Below are 27,100 nucleotides of genomic sequence, written 5' to 3'. Positions count from 1 at the left end.
ATTTTGAGCCATTTTGTCTGTCCAGTTGGGCACAGACAGCAGATTAATAGACTGGCAAGAGGGGGAAAAAATAATTCCCTGGCCATTGACTAAAGGGACAGCATTGGCAACGCAGGTTTTTCGTACACACTACAAGAGCCCACGGGGCATATGAACAAGTAAGAACAGGAAAACAAGTGTTTTTAGCATTTTGTACTTCAGGAGTTGTAATCAAGGGCTGCATTTGCCTGAACGTGAGCAATGTAGACACAGGGCACACTAGGGCACGAATTTGCTGCATGTGGTGCTCTGCATTAACACTCTCAAGCATATTCTCTTACCTGAGGGGAACTCAGTGGGAGAAGAAAGGCTGAAAGCTCGCCTGTCACCAGTACAGAGAGCAGCACAGAGCTTGTAGATAACCTGTTCATCCTCTTAGAACTATCCATCTGCACCTGGCCTTCAGCCAGCACGCAATACTAAAGACTGCGTAGCTGCTGCAGATTTTGGAAGTAAACAAAAAGGGCACACAACTTGTCTCATCCTTATCCCATACACAAACACTTCCAGTGTTCTGCTGCTCCAGTCAGGAAACCAACCTTGAAAGTTTCTTTTTGGGCAGCGTATAAGCAGCAAAATTTAATACTTAATGTGTCATTTACTTATGGTAGGAATCCAGTTTAAAAGCGCAGACCAAATAACTCCAAGTTTTAAACAGCATTATTTCAAGTTGAATTTATCCAAGAAATGAACCACTTTGCATTGAAGGGTCACAGAACTAAAGTAATTTAAAAAAAAAAAACAAAAACCAAAAAACAACAAAACATATACTTTTTCAAGCTTAACTAAATTTACAGAGCTTGCATACATCAATTTAACCAACCCTTTATTTCCTCCTAGTTTGAAAACAACTAGTGTGACATGCCGTATATTTTAAACTTTCAAGAACCAGTACTGAATATTTATATATTATTCCATGCTCGACACTTTACTTTTCATTTCAAATTCCCTGACAGAAAACAAATCGTTCATATCCCTGCTAGTTTCCAACACAGTAAAGTTTTTAAAAAAATAAACCAACCTTAAACACATGGTCTAAAGGAGCTATTCAGCTTTAAAAATATTTATGCAGTGCTCCTTAAAAAAATAGCATTAATACCTGTAATGGCTGTGAGAGCTCCATCCATTTTACTCATTACAACTGCATTATTAGTAAAATTCCATCTCCCTGTTATTTTACCATTCAGAAAGTTGTTTGGCTTCCAATGCAAATTTTTGTTCATGTTATTTTTCACATTAAAACGTATACCTTTATGAACCGATACCATTCCCTTTAACTGCACCCAGTCAATTAAAAGAAGTTCACCACTTTCACAGGTTATGTCAATTGACTTTGTGCAAACTCATCACCTCTCAGACCAGTGGGACGCTGCCCCAGGGTCATAAGTACACATAAAGTACATAAAGTACACATAAAGTACACATAAGTACACATAAAGGGGCCTTCTGTTGTTCCTTGATTTAGCCAGGCAACATAAAGCTTAGAAAAAAAAAAAAAATCAATTTAAAGCATTATCATACTTCAGAAACACTTAAAATAAGGTCTTAAAGTTTACGATTCTAGGCAGACGAGCTGACCAAAGTAAGTTAAGAATACATAAAACAAGAATGTTACGACTGGGCCTTCTTTAAGTAGGTGAAGACCCCTTTATAGCACTTTCGTAATGTCAAGAGACCAAAGCATAAGTGAAAAATGAACTCAGCTGAGTCTGATAGCGGAGCTCATTTGTAAAAGTTGTATGCGGCCTTTAGAAAAAGCTACCACTCCTCACCCCATCCAAAAATGCAATAAAAGGTTATTGAGAATTGGTTAATTCCACGAAGTCCCTTGGAGCCCAAAGGAATGCAAACATGTAAAAAGCTTTCTTCGATCACTGAATTTAATATGAAAATAAATTTAGAGGTGACTCTAGTGGTAACATTTCCTTATGAATGCTTTCTTTTTGCACTGTATCTCAGTCTAATTACAGAAACAAAAATCCAAACCATTTATGCAAAGGGAAGGTTTAGTATTACTGCTTCACTGTGTAGGTGTTCCATTTCTACATCTGTCTCTACACCCTCTCCTCACCCACGTGAGCCAGCAGAGAGGCAGGCAACTCATTAACTCCAGGCTCTCCCAGGGTACAGGTACCTCGCCTTTTAACTTCAAAGCATACTCGTGTTTTCCAATGACTCCTGCGCTCCCAACGCATGAGCTGGAGTTACAAAGTAAATGCTAGAATGTGATCTTATTCTCCCTGAAGGCAATGACAGATTTTCTAGTCATTTTAACAGGTGTGGGACCTTATTTAAGTGTCTAATCACATTATCAAAGATGTACAACAAAAACCTACATAAATTACATTTATATTTGTATTCTTTCACAGGTTAATTCATTTCAGTCAATCTTCTATCACCTGCTACTTCAACTGCTCTCAGACAGACCTCATTCATTAATAACTCAGACTGGCTAAAAAAAAGGGCTAATAGCTCTAAAACCTGAGAGAAAAAACTAAAATTGCCTTACATAATTTTTTTTTTTTTTTTTTCATTTTCTTGCAGTAAATAAATCACACACAAAACACCTGTACCTCTCTTTTGGCACAATGAACATTTTACAAGTCCTTCAAGTCTTAACTCAAAGAGGTTCTTTACTGAGTATTGTCTACTGAAGTCCACAAAAAAAATTGAAACATTCTTTCAAAAGGAACAAAAAAATTTACAATTGTACACAAAAAGTCTTGAATTTTATTGAAATTTCAAGTCTTGTATCAAACAAAAACTTTTCTTCAGACAAAAATATTCTCTTGGTGTCCTCCAGATACCAGTAACTCTGAATTGGTCCTTTAGTGCCGCCACTTTCTTTGTCATCTTCACAGAAGTCCACATGGTTGGGCTGTCCCATGAGGCCTCATTTTATCGTGTGAAGGAACGTACATGTCGACCTCTTCCACTGCCTCCACTAACAAACTTTCCTCTTGAGCCACCACTGCTACTACTATTAGCACTTGTCCAAGACGGTCCAATTCCTCCCCGGCCTCTGGAAGCACGATCGCGAGGACTCGGTCGGTAGCCTTAAAGCAAAGAAAAGTATACTCAGTTGGAAAAAAAAAAAAAAAAAAAAAAAAGCCCTAGGCGGAGTAGCTGCTGTGAAAGCATAAGAAACAAAAACAAGATGAGACACAAACGGGGTCTGTTTTCTCCTCTTAATTCTCACTTTTCTCTTAGGCAAGCATTTTTTGCTTTCATTTGCTCTATAATTACCGTGTAGGTACGAAGACAACTGAATTGCAAAAATCTGAATGCAAACTTAAGATTCTGCGATCGAGTGTTCAATTCAGCAAGTTTTATGGATTACAGGGCAGTTCGTACGAAAGCATGTATTTGACACAGTCTCAGTGACAACTGTTCATATATGCTTAAAACATTTGCTGAATTTCAAGGTGTCTGCAGCATCCTTGCATGGTTTCATTTGTAAAGCGAAAATGAAATTCAAGGAATTTTCTACGGTTCGATGCCCATATGAATACCATGTACCTGCGGAACTTAATGGTCTCAATGGTGGCAGTGGACCCCTGTTAAAATTGCTTTGACCACCTCTACTGTCATTGTAGGTTCCCCTGGGTGTACTCTGTGCACTCCAGCTTGAGCCTCGAGCACCTTCACGACGACTGTAATTTCCTGGACAGGGAGAGAAAAACCCACACGCTGTTGAGCAAACATCACTTTTTTTCACCCCCCCCCCCACCTTTCAATTTTCACAATACTCAGGGTGGTAAACATAGTATTTGCATAATTCAAATAGATAAAGCTACTCTGCATCAACATACCCTCAGTACTCTAACTCAAAGGCTACAAGTTACTGTATTATACATAGAATCAGGGGAAAATATCTGTTTTTCAGACATGAACTCAAGTTTTTTTTAAAAAAAATTACATTACCTAGTGCATTAAGGTAGACTCCTATACTTTAAGTTTTCGTTGTAAAATAAATCCTAGTATTTACAACTTTATTAAATGGAAGTATTTTCTGTTTCTACTTTGCAAGGACAATTTGCCCTAATTACAGAGTCGAAGGGAAGGGAGTGCAACCTCGTCTATATATGAGAGAAACTTGACACTCTGTAGAGCTAGACTCTCTAGATTCACTGAAAATTGCATCTTTTTCCTGTCAAGCTCTTCCATCCTTTTATTCAAAAGCCTCATGTAAACCCAGAGATATATTGTGATGTTTGATTTCAGGAACTACCACATCACAAATGGTAGACAGGGCTTTTTATTTTTCTGACTGCATCTCTGAAGCACTCCAACAGTTGCTAAAAGAAAAAAGCTAACTCATTTTGTAACAGAGAGGGGGAGAGAGGCAACACAGGAACTCGGCAGCCTTGGTTCAAATTCTGCTCGAGAGAGAACCCTTTCTAGGGCCAAGCAACTTATTTCAACAACACTGCTTCAGGGGCATCTCACACCAGGGATGATTAATTGCTAGTAAATTGCATTAGTATTACTGAAGCATTTTTATCATTCATTTACTTCAATTCTAACACAGGAGACCGCATACCTTTTGAAGCAGGTGGTGTAAAGAACCTGTTCTGACTGTGAAAAGCTCCTCGTCCTCCACGATTCCCTGAGAACCCACCACGTGAAGAAATCTTCTGTGACACTTTTGGTGGCCTTTTGGCTGGCGGTATCCCATCTGGAGCAACCACTTCTTTGCTCTCTGCAGCGACAAAATCATCCACGTGCATGGAGGGTGGCCTGCTCGTATTCTGTTTCCTCTGACGGAAGATATCATGCGGTCGAATTCCTTGTCCAAATCCTCCCCTGCCTCTTCCTCTTGGTGGTGGCACAACATGAGCTCTCTTCGCAGGCTCTATGTATTCAGATTTTCCACTGTCATGACAAAACATGATTTATTTAGTTAATGTAAGAACGTGTTCATACCGAAGGTCAGGCATTCTCCATATCGGAGATGCAATTTGAAAGTGTCTGACTTTCCGAGAATACACAAAACAGTGCTGAACACACTAACTGCTCACTCATTAAACTCATCTTACCTGGAAGTTATGAAGGTCTCATGCTTGTGCTTGCCCAGTTTGAACCCTTTTGTGGTTTTTGTACGGCCAGGAGATGATGGTTCTGACAAAAATGACCTCTCCAGTTCAGCTTGCAAGTCAAAGTCACTGCAGCCCTTCTCTGACAGTTCAATTAAGTCAACTTTTACCTGCAATGATAGTTTAGCTTTATCACAACAATCTTTACTAGCTCCTCTGAAGAAAAAAGACAGGCTTCACCAGGATGGATGAGATTCAGCTAGGGTCATTCTGCTAGAGCAAGAGAGCTCCATCCTCTACCTTTTAATGCAGCAGTGTGGCTCAAAACAAAAAGCAGCAGTAACAAAACAAAAAAGCAGCAGAGCTGTAGCTTCTGAATCTCAACAAAGTCGAGTATTTAAAGTATGAACACCTGTCCTGCCACTAACTAACCTACAGTGAGGCACTCTTTTGCTTAAGCTACAGTCCTATAAATTTATTAATGCTGCTTCCATATAGGAATCAACGGGTTTGGTTTTGCTTAAAAAATTAAAACACAAGTACCTTTGCATGTAAATTTTAAAAGAGTAAAACTATAAAAGAATGAAGGCAATTAAGTCAACAGAAAGTGATTATTTCTCATGTAAGATGTTAAGACACTGCCAACTGCTTAGTTAAAAAAAAAAGTTATTGTATATTTTTCAAAATCACTTTTAAAGCTTGGATTATAAAAATCAAGTATCAAATACTGTGAAAAGCTTTTGTGCAAGTAGTTTAATTTACTACTGCCATCTTTTCCACTTCCGTCACATCAGAGCGAAGGTTTTTTATAAAAAAAAAAGGCAGCTATCAGGCTCTTCGGATATTACTGCTATGACAGAAGAGAAGCAAGGAAAAGAAAATAAACCACATTGTCTACGTTTAACACAAACTGCTGAAAAGCCGCAGCAGTGATGCAAAAGCAGGTTAGGACTGACACAACAACTGTTCCTCTAAAGGAGATTACTTCTGCATTAGAGCACTGCAGAAGGTGCCAATTTTGTGGCTGCTTCTGAGTGAACCTGAAGGTATTTGGTAACAGACTTTAACAAATACCAACCCCTGTATCTGGGTCAATTTACAAGGGTGAGCTCAGGAAAACAAACCGTTTTGACTACATGAATTTCTGATGCTACTAGCTCAGCTTCACCCCCATTTTTAAATCCACTTCGGTCATTGTTAATGAAGCTCTTTACCATATCCAGATCAGTGTCTATTTCTTCAGCCTGAAAGGGTGAGAACCACATGGACTTCAGCTGGTCATCCATCACATCTGCCAACACGTAGGTAGTCCTGCAATAAAACAATGTCAAATGACTACTTGATTATGAACTACAACCAACTGCAAGTGTACGCAGCATTACAGAACCTGAGGTGAATGCTATTGCCTTACCCTTGATACTTGCTTGAAATTGAATACACTGGACCTAGTAGGTAGTAGTGACAACAGTGCTGCTTAGCTCCTCTTCGTAATATACTCATGCATAAATCATTGCATTTTCTTAAGTAAATCACAGGTAGTATGATCACACACTTAACCATTTTACCTGTTGTTAAACAAATTCTGAAGAGAGTCTGGTGCAGAAAGAATAGGCTCTACATCTTGGTCACTCAGCGGACAAGAATCACCTGCCGATTCCAACATCTGCCTCACTCCGATGATGTTGTCCAGCAAGGATTCAAGGCCATCATCTTCCTTAGAACGATCCTAAGTCAACACAGCACAAGTCAGAACTTTTTCCCCTCCGCAGAGAAGGAAACATGCTTCTGTTAGTTAAATTTAAAAAAAAGAAGGGGTGGGGGCACTACACAGAACAGTCTATTCATCCACTAGTAGTGAAACCAAGACACCCAAGGACACAAACAACAGCAGAGAGCTTCTCAGTATGCTATAAAACAAACCACGCATATTCTAGTCTCCATTTCCAGTTGCTGCAATAACCTCCATAACATAGTCCCATAGTCCCAAAGAAGGCATCATCCCAGGTTTCAGCTAACAAGCTCTCTGCTAGAGCAGTCCAACATTTTAAATATCTGCTATTTCTCCTTCAGCGCAGTTGTGGCTTTTAATCTTTTACCACAGATGCAGGCAGCTAGGGAAGGGACAGGAGGGAGCATAGCACTGGAAAGCCATTTGCAACCAACAGGCTGTGGAGCAGCTGTTTTAGGGACTCCTCTAAATTAACCATCTACTGCACGGCTGCCATCAATTATGTAGGGTTAGATTTAAATATTAGAGTTAAGTTTGCAATTAGAATCACAGAAGCATTGGGTGCACTGAATTCTCCAAGTTCTCTAGTCCAATCACCCCCTGCTTGAAGCAGGACTATCATCAAAGCCAAGTCAGGTCAGCCATAACTTTATCTAGCCACCTCTGAAAAAGCCCCAGTGACAGAGAGCCCACAGCCACTCCGAGCAACCTGCTCCAGTGCTGCACTTCTCTCACAGTAATTTCCCCACCCCCACCGCGCTAATGTCAACCTGAACCTCTGAACCCACAATCTGGGACCAATGCCCCTTGTTTTATCATCTGGAATTATCAAAGGGAGTTTGATTCCACCGCCTTCGTAACTATCCCTGAAACAGCTCTAAGCTGCTCTGAGATAGCTTCTTAGCGCTCTTCACCAGGCTAAACAAGCCCAGCTTCCTCCTGCTGTTTCTACAGCACATGTCCTCTAGGTCCCTGACCACCTTGGTAGAACCCTCTTCAGTTTCCCTAGATGTCTCTAGAACGGGTGAGAGGGCAAAGCTGGCCAAAGGTGAAGGCAGCACTCCGCATGAGAGCTCACCAACATCCAATGGAGGGAGGCAGTAAGGCTGCTTGATTTGCTGACCGTCCTCCTTCCAGGATAGCTCAGAACACAGTCTGCCTTGTTTGTAGTGACCATGCGCTGTTGGCCCATGTTCAAACTAACATCCACCAGAACCACACAGCCCTTTTCAGCCCAGCCACATCAAGGTACAGGGTTATCCTGCTCTCACTGCAGAACTTTGTGTCCTTCCTAACAATCCACACAAGCTTTCTGCTAAATCAATCCTGGAAAGTCTATTGAGGTCCCTCCGGATTGAGGCTTTGCTCTTTGCCACATTAGTCACTCCCCCAGCTTACTGTCAGCCATAAATTATTGATCATTCAGGTCTCTGATGAAAACGTCCAACAGTATCAGCCCCACTATTGACTCCTGGGTATTCCACTGGTTACTGGTCACCAGTAACACCAAGCCACTGCTAAGCAGCGGTTCCTGTTGCTTATTACATTAACAATCTGCTCACCACTATCCACTGCGCTCTGTTGTATGCACTCACTGCTTTTCATCACACAATTAACTGCCTATGCTCTTCTGTTGTGCAAATACTCTCAGCACAAGGGGATCCCAACCCTACCCGAAACTTCTTACTATTACCACAATACAAACAATAAAGTCAGAATAGGTGATTTTGGACATCAGTATTAAAATAATGGCAACAGCTATTACCAATTCCGCAAGGTACGCCACAGAATTGCGCACCCTTCTCACCAAGGAGGGACAGTCTATACTTTTTTAAAAGCACATTCAGGTACAAGACCGCAACATCAACTTGCTTATTTAAATTCTTTTACCATAACATGTTTCTCCAGATCAAGCAGCAGGCTCTCTGGCGTTTCTTCTTTGTTCTGCAGTAGATGTTTTAACTCTGCAGTAGTTAGACCTAGTGTTCTGCCTGGATGAGATCCATCTGCTTCCATAAGGCTTCCATCATCTCCACAACATCCCTGAAATATTTGACAAGTGGGAAGTAAGTATACTTAAATACTCAATATACTTCTGGACTGCAAAGCCCTTAGAATTCAAATGCACGTTAGAGCAAATCTAGCAAAACAATAGTAGTCTCTTGATTTAAAAACGTTATGCTAAATACTTTATTGAAGTACACTTCAATAGGCAAGTTTAGATGCTGCATCAAGATGAATGCAATCCTTTCCTATATAAGCTGAGGTTTGCATCACAGAATTAACAAGTATTTTCAATTTCTTTCGATACTACATATCAACACAGCAACTCTCTTAACAGAATGCCATGAATCTAAAACCCGGAAGCAACAGCATGCTATTCACTTAAGAAATCAATAGGAATTAATATGCCATTCCTCCTACTAAAACCCCTCGTTTATTAAACATGTATTCTGCCCAGCTTTCACAAATGTCATTAAAAACTAAAGATGGCACTAACACTACTGATGGAAAAGCCTCATGCGGCAATCTGCATAGTCAGCTGCTTTCTGAAATAATTGTTCCTGAAGATGTCTCACGCTGCAGGTCTTAAGGAAACTAAGTTGAGTTTGTCTAAGTATTCAAAACATTCACTTACCAGCGTATCAGAGTTTAGAATCTGTCGCATAAAATCCAAAAAAGAAGAGGCCAGTTCACCTGTGTCTTTGCTAAAACTAGTTATTACTCGTTTTAATACCGTGTACAGAGCGCTGCTGTGTTTTCTTAGAGAGCTGTTTTTATAATGAAAAAGAGAAAATACTTTATTAGTGCCTACATTGTGACCATTCCACTGTAACTTGTTGCAAGAAAACAACATATATGCAAAATAAATTTGGTAAATTTTATAATTATCAGGTTGAGTTTTGGTTACAAAGCTGGAGCTTCACTATTTTCTCTGTACTAAACTGTTGCTCTCACCAGTGCTGTCTGCAGGTATTTCAGACTGCACATATACAGCTACACGTACTGCAGCAATACCTCTACGACCTCCAGGAAATTACATTTTCATCTTTGGGAGAAACGGGATAGGACAGAAGAAATTTTGCTTGCACAAGGGCTGTACATATGAAGCTTGCTGTTACAATTTCACTGCATCCCACGGTGCCTAACTGCAGGAACTAACCAGGAAGGTAATCGACACAGAAATAGCAAGGCTGTACCTTGAAGCTAACAGCTAGACATATGGGATCATAGAAACAACAGCATCTTTAACCTACTTATTTTTCATCTGCGGGTTGTATAGCTTCCTGCAGTCTGAGCAGCACAGTTCTGTAGCACTGCTTAGAAGAGTGTTTTGAACAACCTTTTATTGACAAGGCTCCAAGTACTACCTTTTTGTCTTTGGGAACCTTACAACTTTCCTGCCTCTCTGCACCTCACCTTCAGCGGACAGAAACAGGTCCAAAGACAGGACAAGGAATTAAGTGTCAAAACAACACAATACTGTCCAATTCATGTCTCTATTCTGTTCAAAAGGGAGAGGAGTCAATAAAAGTAGTTAAAAATATATCTATCTCCTCATTTCAAAATGCCCTGATTGCTTGGAGGTCAGAACACCCTGGCGAAGTTCAAACTGAATCCCCTCAAAACAGAGGGAATGACAGACAGATCTCCAATGTCCCAGATGTCCCCAGTCTCTAACTACCGAGTGACTCAGAAGGGAAGGATATGAGCACTAGATCTCATTCTAATCCTCCAGAGCGGGGAAATGGAGGGTACAAACCTTTTTTCAATCCTCTGTTTATTTCTTGAAAGAAAGTGCTCCTTTGTGCATACTGCAGGACTGATTCAGAGGTAAAATCTCAAGTGAAGGAAGAGCAAAATACTGAGTAAAACACAGAAGCCCCAAAGAGAAAAGAAAGTTCAGGTAGCATACCCTCCACATTTCCTACTAGATGAGTAGGAAATTATTTCACATTGCAGAAGTTTTTCATTCATTTTAAGCTGTCAGAGATACCTTAAAATACCATACCTCTTTAAGTGATAGAAGCCATAGTCATGCTCTGTAAGGAACATCATTGTTCGGATGCATGTCAGCAGACAACTGTAACTGCTCTCAGAATTAGTTAACGTTTCCATCAGAGAGTCACAAATTAAGGGCATCAGCTCTTTGCTTGGTAAGGAGTTCGAAAGCTGCTCCAATTCAGACACTGAGCCTTCTGCTGAACTTGGTAAAATGAGTGCAATATCCTACAAAAAGTTATTATTATACACAGAGTAAAAAAATGCATTCTGTATACCATCAATAAGATAAATCATACATTAAGTCAGAAACACTAGGTTCTTTCACTACCCTTTTATCATTTTCCAGTATTTCACAGTTGTTACTGACCAGTAAACCATTAATCCAGTGTACCTTTTTAAAATTGGTTCTGTTAAGGGTTACATGCCATGATTGATTTTTTAAAAACATAAAAGCTTCAAAGGGTGAAATGCAATAGCAGAGCCACAACCAAAAGCCAAACAGTCAGTGGATAATATCTTCTACCTGCACACAGTTTCTTGCTGAGGTAGTCACACTGCCCCTTAATCTCAAAACATTCATCAAAATTAAGAGGCTGCAGATACCTGTTAGACCTTAAGAAGTTTAAGATCTAACACCCTCTCCAAGTTTTGCATAAAATAAAACAAGACTGACTTTCACAATGAATTTGCGTGGGCAAAGAGCTCTTGTTTACATGCAAATTCCTGACTGATCTCTACTGACCAACAACGCCCAAATGTCTTTTGCATAAATGGGTAAGCACTAAAGCAAATCAATACATGCAACTAGTAACACAAATAATGACACACAAATCTATGCACACTACTAAAACTACAGGGGCTAGTCTATGAATCAGTTTTCAGATAACATTTCTTACTTTGCTCTAGTAACATGCTTTTTTTTAATGGTGTAGGTCTATGGTAGCAGCATATCATATATATCTTTGTATTTGGAATACATTTTTAAGAGTTTCAGCTAGACAACAGAGATACATATTTACTCAGCTAGGTGAAAACTGCATAGTGAGAACTCAAATTCTGCCAGTGGCCCATGTTCCGAAAAATCTTCCCACAGGGAGAAATTACATCCCTCTTTCAGCTGAGGCGATAGTCAATCTTACTGCCATTCAGTTTTTGGTCTCTAATGAGCTACCAGAATAGTGCACATAATGTAAAAAAGGTATCATAAAATGAAAGAATCTACACTCAAGAGCAACAAGACAGCAAGTCTGTCAAAGCAGCCAACCATACACATTTTTTTTCTTTTTGTGTTTTAACAATGTTGATTTTTTTTCTATTATTTTGGAAAAAAATAGACACCTAAGAAATAGTCTCATTTAATTTGTCTCCCACAATTATCAACACGCATTATGCATTAAATATAGAAAATACCTGATCGCAGAGGGACTGCAAAAGGGAAGTTACATATTCAGCGCTCTGTTGATGAGTGACATTGTCCCCAGCTGATCGCATTAAAGCCAATAGCTCCTGGAAAACCTCTGCATACTTTTCATCACCTTTAGTAGTTCCATTGATAAGATGCAAAATAGCCAATTTACAAGCTTTGTGTGAAGCCAGGGCATCCAATAAGGCAAGCAGTCGAGTGGTCTGTCCAGTGTACTGTTTCTCTTTATCTTCTGTGTTGCTGAAAGGATATCAATCCGCTTTGAAAAAGCTGTTTTGAAGTGATCTTAAAAACTATGAAAACAACCACTACAGGAGTCATATAACTCTGCATTTTTGAAAAAGCACCTGTACTTAAACTTACAGTTTAACTTACTTTTCGAAAACTCCTTGACTTCACCAAATGACTTCTGGTTCCATAATAAATTAATTAGTCTACTATGCATTTAACATACTATAGGGCACCTAATTGTATATTGATAGATATGCGTTTACACAAACAGTATCTACTGCTACGTGAATAATCATGCTTTTAAATAAACAGTACTCATTGTTTCAAAACCCTCTGAAATGGTAGCATTCAACTTCCTCCAGCTTACAAACATCTACACAGTTTCCTGTTAGCACGCAAATATCAGTATAGCAACCTTTACTGGCCTACTTTTGTTATTTGTATCAGATAGGCCCTTTAGAAGAAATTCACAGACAACATAAGGGACAACCTGAAGAAAACATTCCTAAAATGCTTCCCATAAACAGAGTGTGAAACTGTCTACATCAAAACTTAAAAGTATGACACGGTTCCTTGGCAATGCTAAGCATTATCAGGACAGAGTATATAGTACTTGTCTGAGAATTGGTTCAGTTCATAATGAATAAGTAATATTTCTGAAGGTATTTTCCTCCTGCTAAATCTACTGTACAGAACCAAGGTGAGTTTAACAGTCCATTAAAGAAATCTTTGCAATAGAAAACAAAGATACCTCTGTAGGTCTTCTACAATCAGATCCAATACAGTCCTCATGATAAGAAGAGCAGTAGGTGAAGCCAAGTCACACAACTGAACACAAATACGTCTCAACATATGCTGAATAGGCTGGCACGATGAACCGGAGAAAGATCGAACTATCTCTTGTATCAGTTTGGCTTGAACATGAAGATGCATACTCCACAGCTTCCTGGTGTTGAGTGCCACTGAAATATCATGTGGTTCAATTACCTGCAGGAACAGAAGAACAGGAGGTTTTTTCCTTTCAACTTGTATCATAAAACCTGAATTCTACCACAAGGTATAAACAAAGACTAAGTACTAATACTATCCTCATCAAAAACATGCAATGCCATTTTCATTATTATCACTGAATGACAGGGCACAATTGCAGCAAACTAGGTGTGCCCTCAGGAGCATGGGTTGCCACACACCTTTTATGCTTACTTATGAAAGATCACAAATTCAAGATCCATGCCAAAAGAAAGGAGAGCCTTAATACACTGAGAGTTTGGCATTCAGGGTTAAATCCAAAGGCTTCATAGCTAATCATTTAAGTAATAGAATGGGACTCTAGATAATTTCACAAGGGACTAAAGAACAACATAAGATTGCTAATTTAACAAGATGTACCAAATAAGAACAGTTTTGTTTCTGGTGAAAAAGATGTAGATTCTTTGAAGATACATGAACACGTGCTTCACAGAAACTTTCAATTCATCCTTTCACATATCTGTTTTTTTCCGCAGCTATGAAAACAGTCTAAGAGTTATACATAATTACAATTCTTTAAAAACTAAGTAAATCTGAATTATACCTGAGTCGTCTGCATGGGCAGGGGAAGAGGCAACAGTTCTGAAAGCAGTATAAGTCCAGAGAAAAAGCCTTCAGGAATTCTCAAAATTGAAGAGAGAACTTCCTTCAGCATTAAAGACCAAGTATTGTTTGCCAAAGTTTCTTCCGAAATGGTAAGTTTTTCATTAACACCTTGTGTAAAAGTCAGTAAGATATCAACAATGTCATTCTGAATTTTTTGTTCATCGCTATCTAAGCGGCCTGAGAGAGGAATAGAACACAGGAGCATGTGTAAAGAAACAAGTGCTGATGGAACGCGCATGTCTTTGAATTCAAAAGATCCACCCCTCAGCAGTTCTGTCAGCATTGTTTTAAGTAGAGTAAGTGTACAGCGGGCCATAGAAATAGTAGTAACTCTGTGAAGTGTGGTGCCCATGTTGACATGGAGTCGCCAAGGCTGAATAAGTACACTGTTCAGCTTCTGTAATACCCGAATGAAGGTGTCCATTCCCTCAGAAGAAAAGAGCTGAATAACTGCAAGATTCCATTTAAGGTCTTTCTGTTGACCTGTACGGAAAAGAAATAACATTTCTGTATGTCTAATTTCTCCTAGGCAATCACAATTACACTTGAGACATGTTTAAGTAGAAGACTCAGAAACCTAAGATTTCTATTTTAAGCCATACAAATATATCAACCATACCTTGTACCAGAGGCGGTGGACATGCAACATGACAAAGAACACGAAGTGCAGTGGGAAGACCAACTCCATCTGGGGTCATCAAACTGTCAATGTTCTTAAAAAAACAAAACAAAAAAAAAAACCTGTATTGCAAGGAAGAACTTTACAACAAGTATATCACTAGCTTAGCATTCAGATTCTGTATTTAGTTACTCTAAGCATTCTGCAAAATTTAAGTTCAATTATTACACCTTTTGGAAAGCAGTCACAAATAATGTGGAAGCAAAAAAAAGGAGGGTCAACGTTTGTGTTGTGGTTTTATGGTATGCTATAAGATTTAAAAGGTTGGATCTCTGCATCACATAGTTACCTTAGACTTTGTTTCAATAAATATAACTGAGAGTAAGAATTGGCCTAGATCATAAGCTTTAACAAAAACTTCTATTTTTTATAATAGTGTATATTTTTAAATATCATATGTTAGTACACACCTAAGATAAGATACCAAACTACAAAAAGGTCTAAGCTCATAGAGCACAACTAAAAAGATAGCATCTATCTGTATTTTACTAACCTGTTTGATATATTCAATGAGATTTGGAATACAATTTATTTCAAATCTAAGATTTTTCAAAGGTTCAAGCCACTTGCTCAGCTCTGGAGGGGAGAAAAAAAAGAAGAGTTAAACAAGCAATATTTATGTGCATTTACGAACATAAGATTCTTGCAATAAAAACATACTTAATTTACATAACAGGTACTAAGTCCAAGTGTGAAATTTGCAAGGCACACATTGCAGCTGTAGCCAGCTGAAAAGCATCAACAAAAATAAGACTTCAGAACAGTCAACACACCTCACTTACATGGACAAAATTCAGCTCAAGTCAACCTGAGCACTCAAATAATTTTCATCTTATTACTTGTATTATTTGCAATTAAATGTATTTTATAAAAGACACTAAGGGTCCCACTGTCAGCTAAAGAAAAAGCCATGAAGAGCAAGGACCAAAGCACGTTCCCCGTAATGTACATAACTGGTTATTACAAAGTGAATATAAAACTCCTATTAAATGCCCAAATGGAGCCAATCTCTGCACGAGTAACACATATTCCCTCTGGAAGTCCTTATAGATTAACAGGGTTTCTCTTAGTCCAGAATAACCTGGAAGTCATAATTTTCTGGGACAAGAGATTTAAAGTTTTAAAACCCATTGTTCCTGAAAATATTTGAAAGAATGTGAAGGTTCAAAGGTCAACTGGATATGAATTGACAACTCTTCCCAGACTGATTTCATTATTTCGTTCAATAAACTAGCCCCATTTCTCATGAAACTGGCTGATGATCAGCTGAGGAGAAAAGAAATATAAGCATGGCAGAGCAGGGAATTAAACTAAAATTTTGAAGAATTCTGATTTCTTCAAGTGCATTTAAGTTTTGGAAGAAATTATTGGTATGTCTACACGAGTCAGTTAAGCAGTGCAGAGCACAACTCTGGACACCAGTGCTTCAACATTCAGTTGTCAGAATAGTCCTCAGCAGGCTTGTTCCCCATCAGCTCCATTCCAAATGACCTGGGCCTCATCTGTCAGTCAAAACAAGCCAGGGAACACCCTGAGATGCAGTTTGGAGTTCAAAAGATTTAGTAATAGGGTAACATGGACTATTCCATGCCAGCTGGCCTAAGTGCCAGAAAAGAGTCCCAGGATTATTTATTAGGATACACAGACCCTAAAAGGCTACATCACTAAAGGAAACAACAAAAGTAACAATCAGCTCACCAACTAGTTTAGTCCATTTTTACTAAAATTTGCTCTATTTTCAACACAGAAATAATTTCAAACTTCCTGTAATTATCCAAAAGTTATGGTAGTCAATATTACTTGAAAAATAATTTAACTATAACGAATTTCCTATTTAACTCTCATTAACAAAAAAAAATTACACATTATCTCAGTGACTCAACTAATCAGATAGAGCTGGAAAAGGAATTTCATTATATACATTATCCAAACCAGATGATTCTGAAGCACCAATTACTCACATGTAAAAGGTTTCTTCTACACATTCAAAATATTCAGCCGATAATGGCACATACTGTACCTTGCAATTTTGTGTTATTTTCATCTGCCTTACAGAGCTTCAGCAAAGGCACTGAGTGCTGTTCCAGCATTTGGACATCACTGGAAGACTGAACCACCAGCAAAACAAGGATGCAGGCATAATTATAAGCAACTGACTTCTTAGACTTTGAGTCTCTGGAACAAGAAGGATTTTCTTTAGATCTCAACTAATGCAACTGGGTTTTGTTAGATTTTCATTCTCTGATCCCTAAAAACCTACCTTCAGAACTTTTACCATCACCAATACTTGCCCCATATAGTTAACAAAAAAAAAGCAAACAAAACCGAAAACCCAAACGCCAAAAAATGTTCTCCTATGCTTTTTGAAAACTTAAAGGTTTTTTTCACATTTACTTCACATTTATTTCAGCATCCACAAAAGATGAGAGCTGAAACCACTGACTGGAGTCAAGTAGCAAACAGATTTTTCCATTACTTTGTCTGTTTTTACAAATCTTGCTTTAAAAGCACTGCTAGCTGAAGTAGTAAAACTGCCTGTCCAGAGGAAATGATGACTGTTTCTAACAGTTATAAGAACTTGCAGAACTGAGAGAGTCCTACACCAGAAAAGTGTCCAGTGCCATTTCCCCACTCAAATATTTTGCTCATTTCACAGTCAAATTTTATGCTTGAATGAGAACTGCCTACTTACTGATTTTTTTTCACATAGCCAAAAGTCTGACCTATGTCACAACACCTTTGACAATGACCTACACAGATTCTGGGCATTAAGTACTTGATCACAGATGACAGGCCTGATTCTTCTATTACTTTCTTCTACTTAAAAAGTTATTTTATTTTGTTTTTAAACAAAAATATCATGATTTAAAAGAAAAAAATATTTTAGATTTACTGAATTATTTATAAAACATACAATACTTGTAAAATGTAAAAATCTCAAGAATATAAATAATGCTTAAATTACCCTAAAGCTTCTTTGGAATAGTACTCCATTAAAGTAATAAGACTTTGGAGATTTTTCTCCAGACTGAATACATGAGCCACAGCAGATCTTCCCACCGGGTTAAAGGTAATCAAGTAAAGGTTGTGAAGTGTTCCCAGCAGATCTGAGTGGTCAGTCTCCTCACTGGCTGTGCACCGCTGGAAGTGGCAGAACAATTCTGAAATGCACTGTAACGTCTGTGTTGAATGCAGGAGCCACAGGGCAAAAGTATCCTCATTGGCACCATCTGACTGGAGACCTTCCTCTTGATCCGGATCAGAAAACTGGCAAAGTGCTCTGATCAACAAGTTTGTTGCTTCATACTCGGAAATAAAGAAAAGAAGACCCTTCTGTGACTGTGCCAGGAAGCGCAATATATCTCGTATAGCTTGAAGCACACCTGGATGTGCACCTGTCACTGGAATAGACAGTAGCAAAGTAATGCATTCCAAGAAATGGTGACTATGAAGATATCTGGGGGTTGGAAAAAATGAAACAAACACAAAACAGGAAAATAATCAGTAATGTTACAATCATTTGCCAACACTGCATAATACCACTCTATAAAATTACATGCCTCCTAGCTTCAGGACTTATTGCTCTGTGGACTATGAGAAATAATAACTAATTATGAAGTAGTACAAAATTTTAATCTTACAAAACATAATTGCTGTAATATTTACAGGAAATAAATCCCTAAATACAAAGTTCTGACCTCAAAAGAAAAAAACAAAACCAAAAAACCCCTCACCTTACCTACAAATAAAATAACGCTTTATATTTTATTAAATTTGCTGTATCTGAATCATCAATCATGCATGAAATGTTTCAAATATGCTACAATGATTGATTTCTTAGCACATGTAGGAGGTGATTTGAAGACTCTTTGCATGTAGATACTTATATTCAGCCATGACCTACACCACTACTATCAAAGAAACCTGTTAGCATTTAGAGAAATACTTTCTAGACAGAAAATTGCTAACAGAGAAATAACCCATGGGATCCTTTAAATGGCTGAAGGCAGGCAGGCCTCGACTCCTCTGCCTGTGCTGTAAAACAGTGAGCTACTCTGACACCACTGCACGACTCCTAACCATGGCTGGCTTATATCCCCACCAGCTCAGCATAGACAGAGGTATTCCAGACTTGTTTTATCTATATGCACAGACATGTTCCAAGACAACAAAGGGAAAACACTCTAGATCTATAACAGTTTTCAAATATGGACCTGTAAAGAATCCTCCAATAAAGTGCAAAGAGAAACATCTAGAAAAGCATTAAGACAGCAAGGTCATCCTTAAAAAAAAACCAAACAACAAAACCAACCCTATATCAACCTGACAGAAATACACTCTAGTAAGTGAGCTTGCAGCTGCCGTACCTAAACAGGACAGGGTAAGGATCATCCCTTTCTGGTGGGCCTGTAATGCGTGCCATGGTTGGGAAAGATTTCACAGGCGGTTGAATCATTGTATGAGGAGCAGTTTCCATCAAATGGAAGATTTCTTCAAGAAGACTAACAAGTTTTTCCATCTCTCCTTCGCTTATGTTAGAAGACTCCAAAAGATGGTCCATGTCCATAGGAGCCTCCACATCATTCTCATATTCTTGGTTCGTTCTTTCAAGTCCTGCCAAGTCCTGGTCCTGTTCTGGCTCCGTGTGATTAGGAAGAGAAGGAGTGTTCTCTGCTAACTGATCAACCACCTTTTTAATATCTGACAGAATCTCATAGAAGTGACATTTCTGGAGAATTGCAGAACCAGCAGTAACTACTCTCACAGTCTGATCTAACAGTATGAGTTCCAGGAGTTTCTGATAACCACTTTTTTCATGTACATCTACACCACCCCTTAGAAACATTTCCATTCCCTCAGTCATACTAATAACACTATCCAGAGCTTTAAAAGCATTAAGTTTAAGGGAGGATGACACATGATCTGCAAACAACAGTTCAAATAACACATTAATAACTCCTGCCTGCAAGAGTGCTGTTATTCCTTGAGTCCCACATTCTCCTAACGACGACACCAATTTTGTCCCAGCCTTCAGTTGTCGGACATTCAAAGCAATGGGCTGTTTGAGAGCTACCTGAAGGTTTAAAGCTTGCAGGGTCCAGTCTACCAGCTGGGTAATATAGTCTTGCTTTGTGTCTTTCACCTGCAGGTAGCTCAATCCTTTTACTATTAAACTTGGAACTTCTTCTAATGCAGTGACCCACTTTGCACCCCTTTCCTCTTGGTATAATTCCAACAGTTCAGTTAATTTAACTGAGGCTTCCACTGCCCCTGAATTTTCTTTTTCAGGGTCTTGGTCCTTTATTTTACTAACTTCGTTTTCAAATACAGTCTTGTAAGGGCAACTGAAGTACAAAAGAGGTCCAAGCTCCCTTTCAAAAGGTTCATATGTCACAGGAGGCACAGATGCCAGATCCTCGGGAGTATATTCAATATCAAAGCTTGGATACTTAAATGTTTCACGTTCCAGATCAGCAATTCCATCTTCATCACTTGAAATCTGCTCATATCCATCATCTCCTAAAAAGAAGATTCAGTTATGAAATAAAATCAGCAATGAATAACCCGTTCATAACTGCTGAGAATCTGCTCAAAATAAAAAAGTAATAATTTATTTATACAAATATTAATGGTTAGAGAACAATCATATGCTAGCATAGAGAAAGCTTTCTCTCTCCAGGTACAAGTGAAAGCCCCAGTTGACAGATTATTTTATGCAATAATGGAGACATTTTAAAGAATGTATAAAGCAAAAAGTTTCACTAGAGTGCACAGGCATGGGTGGGAACTTCAATATAAGAAAATGACTACTGACATTACTACATAAACAACTTTTCCTGATTTTTAATTAAGACGTAATTTCTTTCACCACTTTCCTACATTTTTAAACGAAACAGATAACAAGATCAAATGCTCATTCTCACCTGTAAAAGCCGTACCTATTTTCCTCTATTTATAGAAAGTAACAGGAAGATTTACTATAAAGGCATAAACGCTCCACAGCAAAACACTGTTCTTGAGAGATGGCAGAACCATAAGTCAGTCAGGCAACGGTGCACTGATCAAAGGAAAAAGATCCAGTTCCTTTCACACCTACTCATCAGAATGGTAGTGCTATCAAAATTTCATAAACCTGATTTCTCTTCCTTAACTTTTTACAACTTCACTTACCTTCACCCTCCTCCTCCTCTTCACCCTCTTCTTCATCTTCATCTTCCTCCTCTTCTTCCTCTTCCTCGTCAGCAATACTCTCTACTGTATGCCCATCGTCATCATCATCATCATCATCCTCCTCCTCAACATCCACATCATCATCATCATCTCCTTCTTCTGGTTGATCTTCCTCCACTTCTCCATCATCAGAATACTGGCTCTCTTGATGAATGGATGTTCGATCAGGAGAGATGGGCTCAAAGTAATCCTCCCTATGGTCCACATCATCTTCTTTTTCCCCAACAACTAAAAATATATACAAAGTTTAAGAAACAAGAGTACTTCTCTGAAATTCAATGCTCAAAAACATTTTAGAATTTTGCATTATGCATAGTGGAGATACAAAAAAAGCATCTTGAAGAAAATCTTCAGGTGATTTGACTGAACACAAGCAACAATCACTTATTTCAGTAAGACTATAAAGAAATATGTAGAGTTCTTGGCGCTTTTAACCCAGAAGGAGACCAGAGAACTCGGCAGATGCTGCAGAGGGATGGAAGAGAAGGCCAATGAATACCTGAGTCAAGAGAACATTTACATAAAATATGAGCAGCATGTTCAAGCAGTGTATTGGTCAACAGCTGATATTCTCAAATCTACTGACTTTTAAATTGATAGATTTAACATATCAAACAGATTTTCTTTCAAATCCCTTTCCTAAAACTGAATCTGTCCAGCAGGAGCCACAGCAGACAGGAAACTTCACACTGGGCAGGAACACAAAATTCTGCCTCCTCCAAGCTAAGCAGCGATGTGTAGCAGATAAAACAGAGTATGTTCTCATTCTACCTGACACTGGCATAGGTTCATCCTCATCATCATCAGGAGGAGGAGGGCCTGGAGGTGTCCTTGGTCCCCTAGGTTGTGGTCTTGGAGGGCTGCCATTGAACTGGTCTTCTTTCTCTCCATCAACTATATTTATTGTGAAAATAAAAACTTGCATTTAATGGAATCACAGGAATAGAAGCAGGACGTTTTAGTTTTTCAGTGCTGCTTTTGACTAGGGAACACCTTCATTTCCCAGCTGTTATTTGATCCATATTCTGCATCTACAGTATACGAGGCAGTTTTCTAAAGTAACTTTTGATGTAAACAAGAACTACATCAGTAAGCAAGCTTATTAACACTACTGATGTTTTTTAATATAATACTGGGTTAAAATTAACATGGGTAATTGTTATTTTTGGCTTTGACACGATACTGTAACTCTACCAATATCTGAGTTACTTTAAAAAAACAAGTTTACACTTTAATCAACTGTTTTTTACAGTTTACAACTGTTTTTTACCACACAGAGTATTTAAAATTCTGCAGCCCAGCAGCTGTACCTTGGACACGACAGTTCTAATTTTAAATCTAAAACCAAAACTGAAGCAGAAACTTGCTCATGGGTTCCATTCAAGGCCACTCTAATACCAGTATAAGGAACCCATTCTCAAAAAAGCACTAGACAAGAGTCTGCTTAGAACCATTCAATATAAATCTAAAAGAAAATACAAAACTAAAGGACAAAGGCAGAATGCTAGAAAAATGAAGTCACTGATATCTAAAATGTAAAATAACTAGTGGGTTTTTTTCAAGATGGGATACTATAATGTTGATTTAAAAAAAAAAAAACCAACAAGATCTATGTCTTCTCACAAGGCTTACCGTGTTTCGGGTTTCTCTTCAAGCCAGGCTGTTGCTGGGGAGGTGGTGGTGGAGGTGGGGGTGGAGGAGGTGACTCTCTCTCATGACTTATTACCCTGTCAACTGAGCCATATATTGCCAAAGTCAGACAGTTGTACCACCCTCTTAGAACCAATCCATCCGTGTTGACCTGTTTTTGTTAAAAAGAAAAAGCACTTAAAAACAACACGAGACCTTCAGAAAAGTTATTTTATTTTAATATCACTGTATCAGCAACGGCATAAAAGCAAGAAAGAACTACTGAACATTAGAGTATCTCTTTACCCTACATTTTGAAAACTGAGAAGACTTTAAATATATCAGTCATTACAACAAGTAATCTTTCTCTAAAAGCATTAAATTCCTTCCAATATATTGCCTAATCTACTACAGCCTACTAATAATAAAAAAAACTATTACCATGAGTCACATAAACACTAATCTGAATGAAATAAACCCAAACAGAACTGAAAATTACATGCTTAGCTGTGGCCTGCAGCCACAACATTCTGATTCATCTTTGCTCATAAGTAGTGGATAGTTCTGCTGTTAGTCTCCACAGGAATTGTCAAGCAACCAAATCTTCTACAACTCAGACCATTACAGATGCAGACTCTAAAGTAATGAATCTCTTTAGTACAGGCAGGTTTTAGAATAAGATCTTACACAATAAATGCTTTACACAGTGCTAACACACCACACAAAACCACCTTTATATTTAAATGACAGACATGTAGAAAAGGAGGTTTAAATCACATTGCATTACCTTTGCATTGGGTCTAAAAATGATTGAAGTGTTTTCATCATATTCAAGGCTGTTAAATAAAATTACAAAGTTATTTTTCCATTAGTATAAAGCATGTTTACAGAAATGAAACACAGCAGTGCTTAACACAAGCCAATAATAAAACACTGAATAAATACATGCTTTTAAAAGCAAAAGTGCAAAATCACTTATTTCTACACAATATTATTAATTAATATCTATGAGCTCTGCAAGTTTAAAAATAACAGAAACTTTTTTTCTTTTAAGCATGAACCTCTGTCCTCCCACAGACTGGAAGAAAAGCACAAGAATGCAAACTAGCAAAAACCAGACCAAACATGAAAGTCGCGGGAGACACAGATATTCTGTTGTGCATTTTCTGCACTAAAATATTCTCAGGAAGAAAATGAAGTCCCACACTAATCTTGCAAGTACTTACCTCCCCAGCCTATCAAAAACAGGGGCACTTGGCTTGCTGACATTGTTGAAAAACAAGTCTAGTTGAAACGTATGTGGGGATGTCTCTCTGGAAACAGAATAAAAATAAAAATTAAATCTCTCAAGCTCCTTATCAGAGTAAGTAGGACTAACAAGGGAAAAACACCTTTAAATTATACTGCGTAAATAATTCCCCAAAATAATTACAAGTTCAGCAGACACACAAATGCATTTTACCTTTTTATAGAGGTGGTTCTATTGAGATACACAAGTTCAAGAAAAAACAACAGGAAGGGGCTCCTAATCAGATATGGAGAATCTTTCACTTACCCATAAGCCCTATTGTCAGGCAAACTGGTGTGAGCTCTCACTCCTGGAGGAATGACACGTACTTCATTTATGTAGACCACGCATGGAAAACGAACCACATCTATATTGGTACTTTGCTACAAAACAAAGAATGAAGGAAGTCTAAGAAATGTAAAATGCAAACAACATAACGTAATCATATTCTTTATTCACCAAATTAAGGTTGCAATCCTAATAATTACAAAATTCAATTCTGTAAAATGCTAAACACTGTGAAACACAGACAGGAAGAAAAGGGGGTTTTATTTCATCTTCTGGCACCTTTCATATACTTAACACTTTTTAATAGAAAGCATTACTGGTTTATTTACAAAATTTATTCCCTTTATTTGTGAGAATTTTATTAAACAGTAACAGGTTTTTTTTCTAACAGAAGGTATGTTGTTAAAGGTAAAAACTGGAACTTAAATTATTGAAGACTGCGTATACGGTCCCTTTTAATAAAACATTAATTTTATAATTAAAGAAAAAAGAAAAAGTGTTTTAATTTTAAACATTAGCAAACCTTCTATTTCAAACATAATATTAGAAATTATGATACTGTAAATCTGTTTTACTAGACCAGTACAAAAATGCTGTATGATGCTTATTCCTCCAATTCTGCAACAACACCTAAAAACCTTTTGCAGAGAGCATTTCTGTTTACCACACAGAAATAGCAAGTATAAAGAAATGTTATGCTTCAGCACTCCTAAAAGATGTTTGAGCAAACTAGGAATTAATCATAGCCACAGTGACTTCCCACATAGCAGCCACCAAATTAATGCTGAAAGTCTCCTGTCGCTAGATTCATTATACTGTCTTATTAAATTTATACATCATCTCTATCATATATACACTTACAAAATAGTAAACATGGATCAACTACATGTCCAACTGTAAGCATATAAATACTTTCTTGAACAGAAGCTCAGAGTCACATTTCTTGCTGAATGTTTCCATTTACTAAATTGGATTCGCAGAGACTGCACTAGAAAAAAAAAAAACAACCAAAAAAAACCACCACAACACAAAAAAACAACTGATCTAAGTGTCTACCAACATAGCTAAAAAATTAAGATTAAAAACCAAATTGATCTGCAGTCAAAAGTCATATAACTTTCAACATAATCAGAAAGCAAAATAAACCCCTAAATTACCACCACAAGACAACAAAATACTAAGATTTTTAGAAAACTAATAAACAAAGCAAGTAAAGTTTTAAAAAGAATATTTAAGTGTGGGCTTTTGGGCACATACTACTGTCATTTAATAAGAAATCTATGCGTACATCCTTTAGCACGCAAACACAACATGTCACCCTAAGGGCTGACATATTACAAGCAGGATGGTAGAATGAAAGGAACCCCACCACAACAGGAGCATAGCTTTATTTGCAGAATTGAGGTGACTGTAGCCTGTGAGGAATGATGGTGGTGGGAGCTATTTGCTTCGCCTTTAAAAGAGGTACATGTGTCATGTACTCAGACTTCTGGAGGAAGGGCTGCTGCTGAGGAGGCTGCATCCCCAGCAGCACTGCACAAAGAAAGGCAAATTCCTGCTTAAATGGTAAGAGATTATGCCCTGACAGCCATACCTCAACATCATCAGGATGGCAAGTGGATCCATTCCACCTTCCCTCCAAAACATTAAAAAAAAAAACCTACATCAGAGCTGCTGTACATGTTAAACTGCATAGCTAAGCCAAATAATTTTATTAGAAAACTCAACAGTACTTTTCAAGAACTACAAGCTCCAAGGCAAGACTCACATTACATTTAGCTGAAGAATTTCTATAACATAAAGAAGGCTTTCCTGCAACATGTAAAATACATTTGTTTGATGAAACGTTAATATAGTTCAGATTTGGAAAATGTCACTGGCAACAATGAAAGCACCAGAAAACATTATACACAATTAAAAACCTTTAGTAAGAGAACATACTGTCCAGGAGGAGAAGAGGAGTGGCTAGTGCTTCCTATCCAAGGGAACAGCAGTGGCTAGCATTTCCTGCCCAATACGGTCTTAAACACTAAAATTAAAAATACATGTGGGTCCCCCTGATCCTGGCAGCTAGAAAGGGCTCCAGAATAGCTTCGCGTTTGTTTTTAATTGCAGCATCAGCTCAAAATGCTTCATTTTCTTTCCCTGTCACCTGTCTAGGAGCACACCATCTTTCTCAGGTTACATTACATTTTATGTTTTCCCGCTCGTGGTCCCCTTCTTCCGCCCTGAAGAACACAGAGCCCTGAGCAAACCTGCTGCAACACAAGCAGCTTCGAGGATACTCAGGATCCCAACAGCCTCAAGGTGGAATATTTATACGAACTCCCACCGTCAAAGGAAGCCTGAAATAGTCCTTTTGCTCACGATGCGTGCAGGCTGCATAGATCTAAGGCAGCGCCTCGCATGCACACAAACACCCCTCCTCACTGGCTGCAGAGAAGCATTAGGCACCCCTCAAGCGGACAGGTACGGGCCTCTACCTTACGAGCAAGGCTCCGGAGGGCAGCCGGCCGGGGCGGGCTCGCACCCCGCCCTGAGGCGATGGCCACAGCCGCCGGGGCCTGCCCCCGTCCCGCAGCTGCCGCCACCGCCGCCCAGGGAGGCCCCGGCGGTAACTGGGAAGAAGGGATGCGAGGCAAGTGGCAGCCCCGCCACCCCCCGCCTTGCCTCACCTCCGCGCTCTGGTGCTTGAACGTGTCTAAAAACAGGAGCTCGGTCGCGGTGTCCACCGCCATCTTGGCTCGGCCGAGGGGGAAGAGCTTCCGGGCGGCGCGGCGAGCGCTTCCGGGCGCCGCCGGGCCCGGGGCGGAGCAGGGCGGTGGCGCGAGGCGGACGCTGGCCGTTACCGCGCCCGCGCGGGACCCGTTGTCCTCCGCGCCATAAG

At 38.8% G+C, this 27,100-nt stretch overlaps 1 protein-coding gene across 1 annotated transcript; it reads right to left on the bottom strand.

Moving 5' to 3' along the window:
• Positions 1-681: 681 nt before the first annotated feature.
• Positions 682-26,996, bottom strand: VIRMA (vir like m6A methyltransferase associated). Its single transcript, XM_064442390.1, has 24 exons — positions 26,889-26,996; positions 24,193-24,308; positions 23,864-23,950; positions 23,425-23,473; positions 22,641-22,809; positions 21,780-21,902; positions 20,949-21,236; positions 19,145-20,297; positions 17,743-18,234; positions 16,798-16,952; positions 15,271-15,353; positions 14,718-14,811; positions 14,037-14,581; positions 13,215-13,450; positions 12,220-12,472; positions 10,817-11,034; positions 9,443-9,575; positions 8,695-8,847; positions 6,641-6,801; positions 6,290-6,386; positions 5,079-5,245; positions 4,583-4,914; positions 3,559-3,702; positions 682-3,095 (listed from the first exon to the last, which is right to left on the bottom strand). Exons 1-24 carry the CDS (start codon positions 26,949-26,951, stop codon positions 2,938-2,940), a joined length of 5,469 nt encoding a protein of 1,822 aa, XP_064298460.1. The 5' UTR covers positions 26,952-26,996; the 3' UTR covers positions 682-2,937.
• Positions 26,997-27,100: the final 104 nt, after the last annotated feature.

This window comes from Phalacrocorax carbo, chromosome 2 (genome assembly GCF_963921805.1).
Source record: "Phalacrocorax carbo chromosome 2, bPhaCar2.1, whole genome shotgun sequence".
NCBI lineage: Eukaryota > Metazoa > Chordata > Aves > Suliformes > Phalacrocoracidae > Phalacrocorax > Phalacrocorax carbo.
Note: the sequence above shows the minus strand (reverse complement) of the source record. Positions and strands in the feature narration are given on the sequence as shown.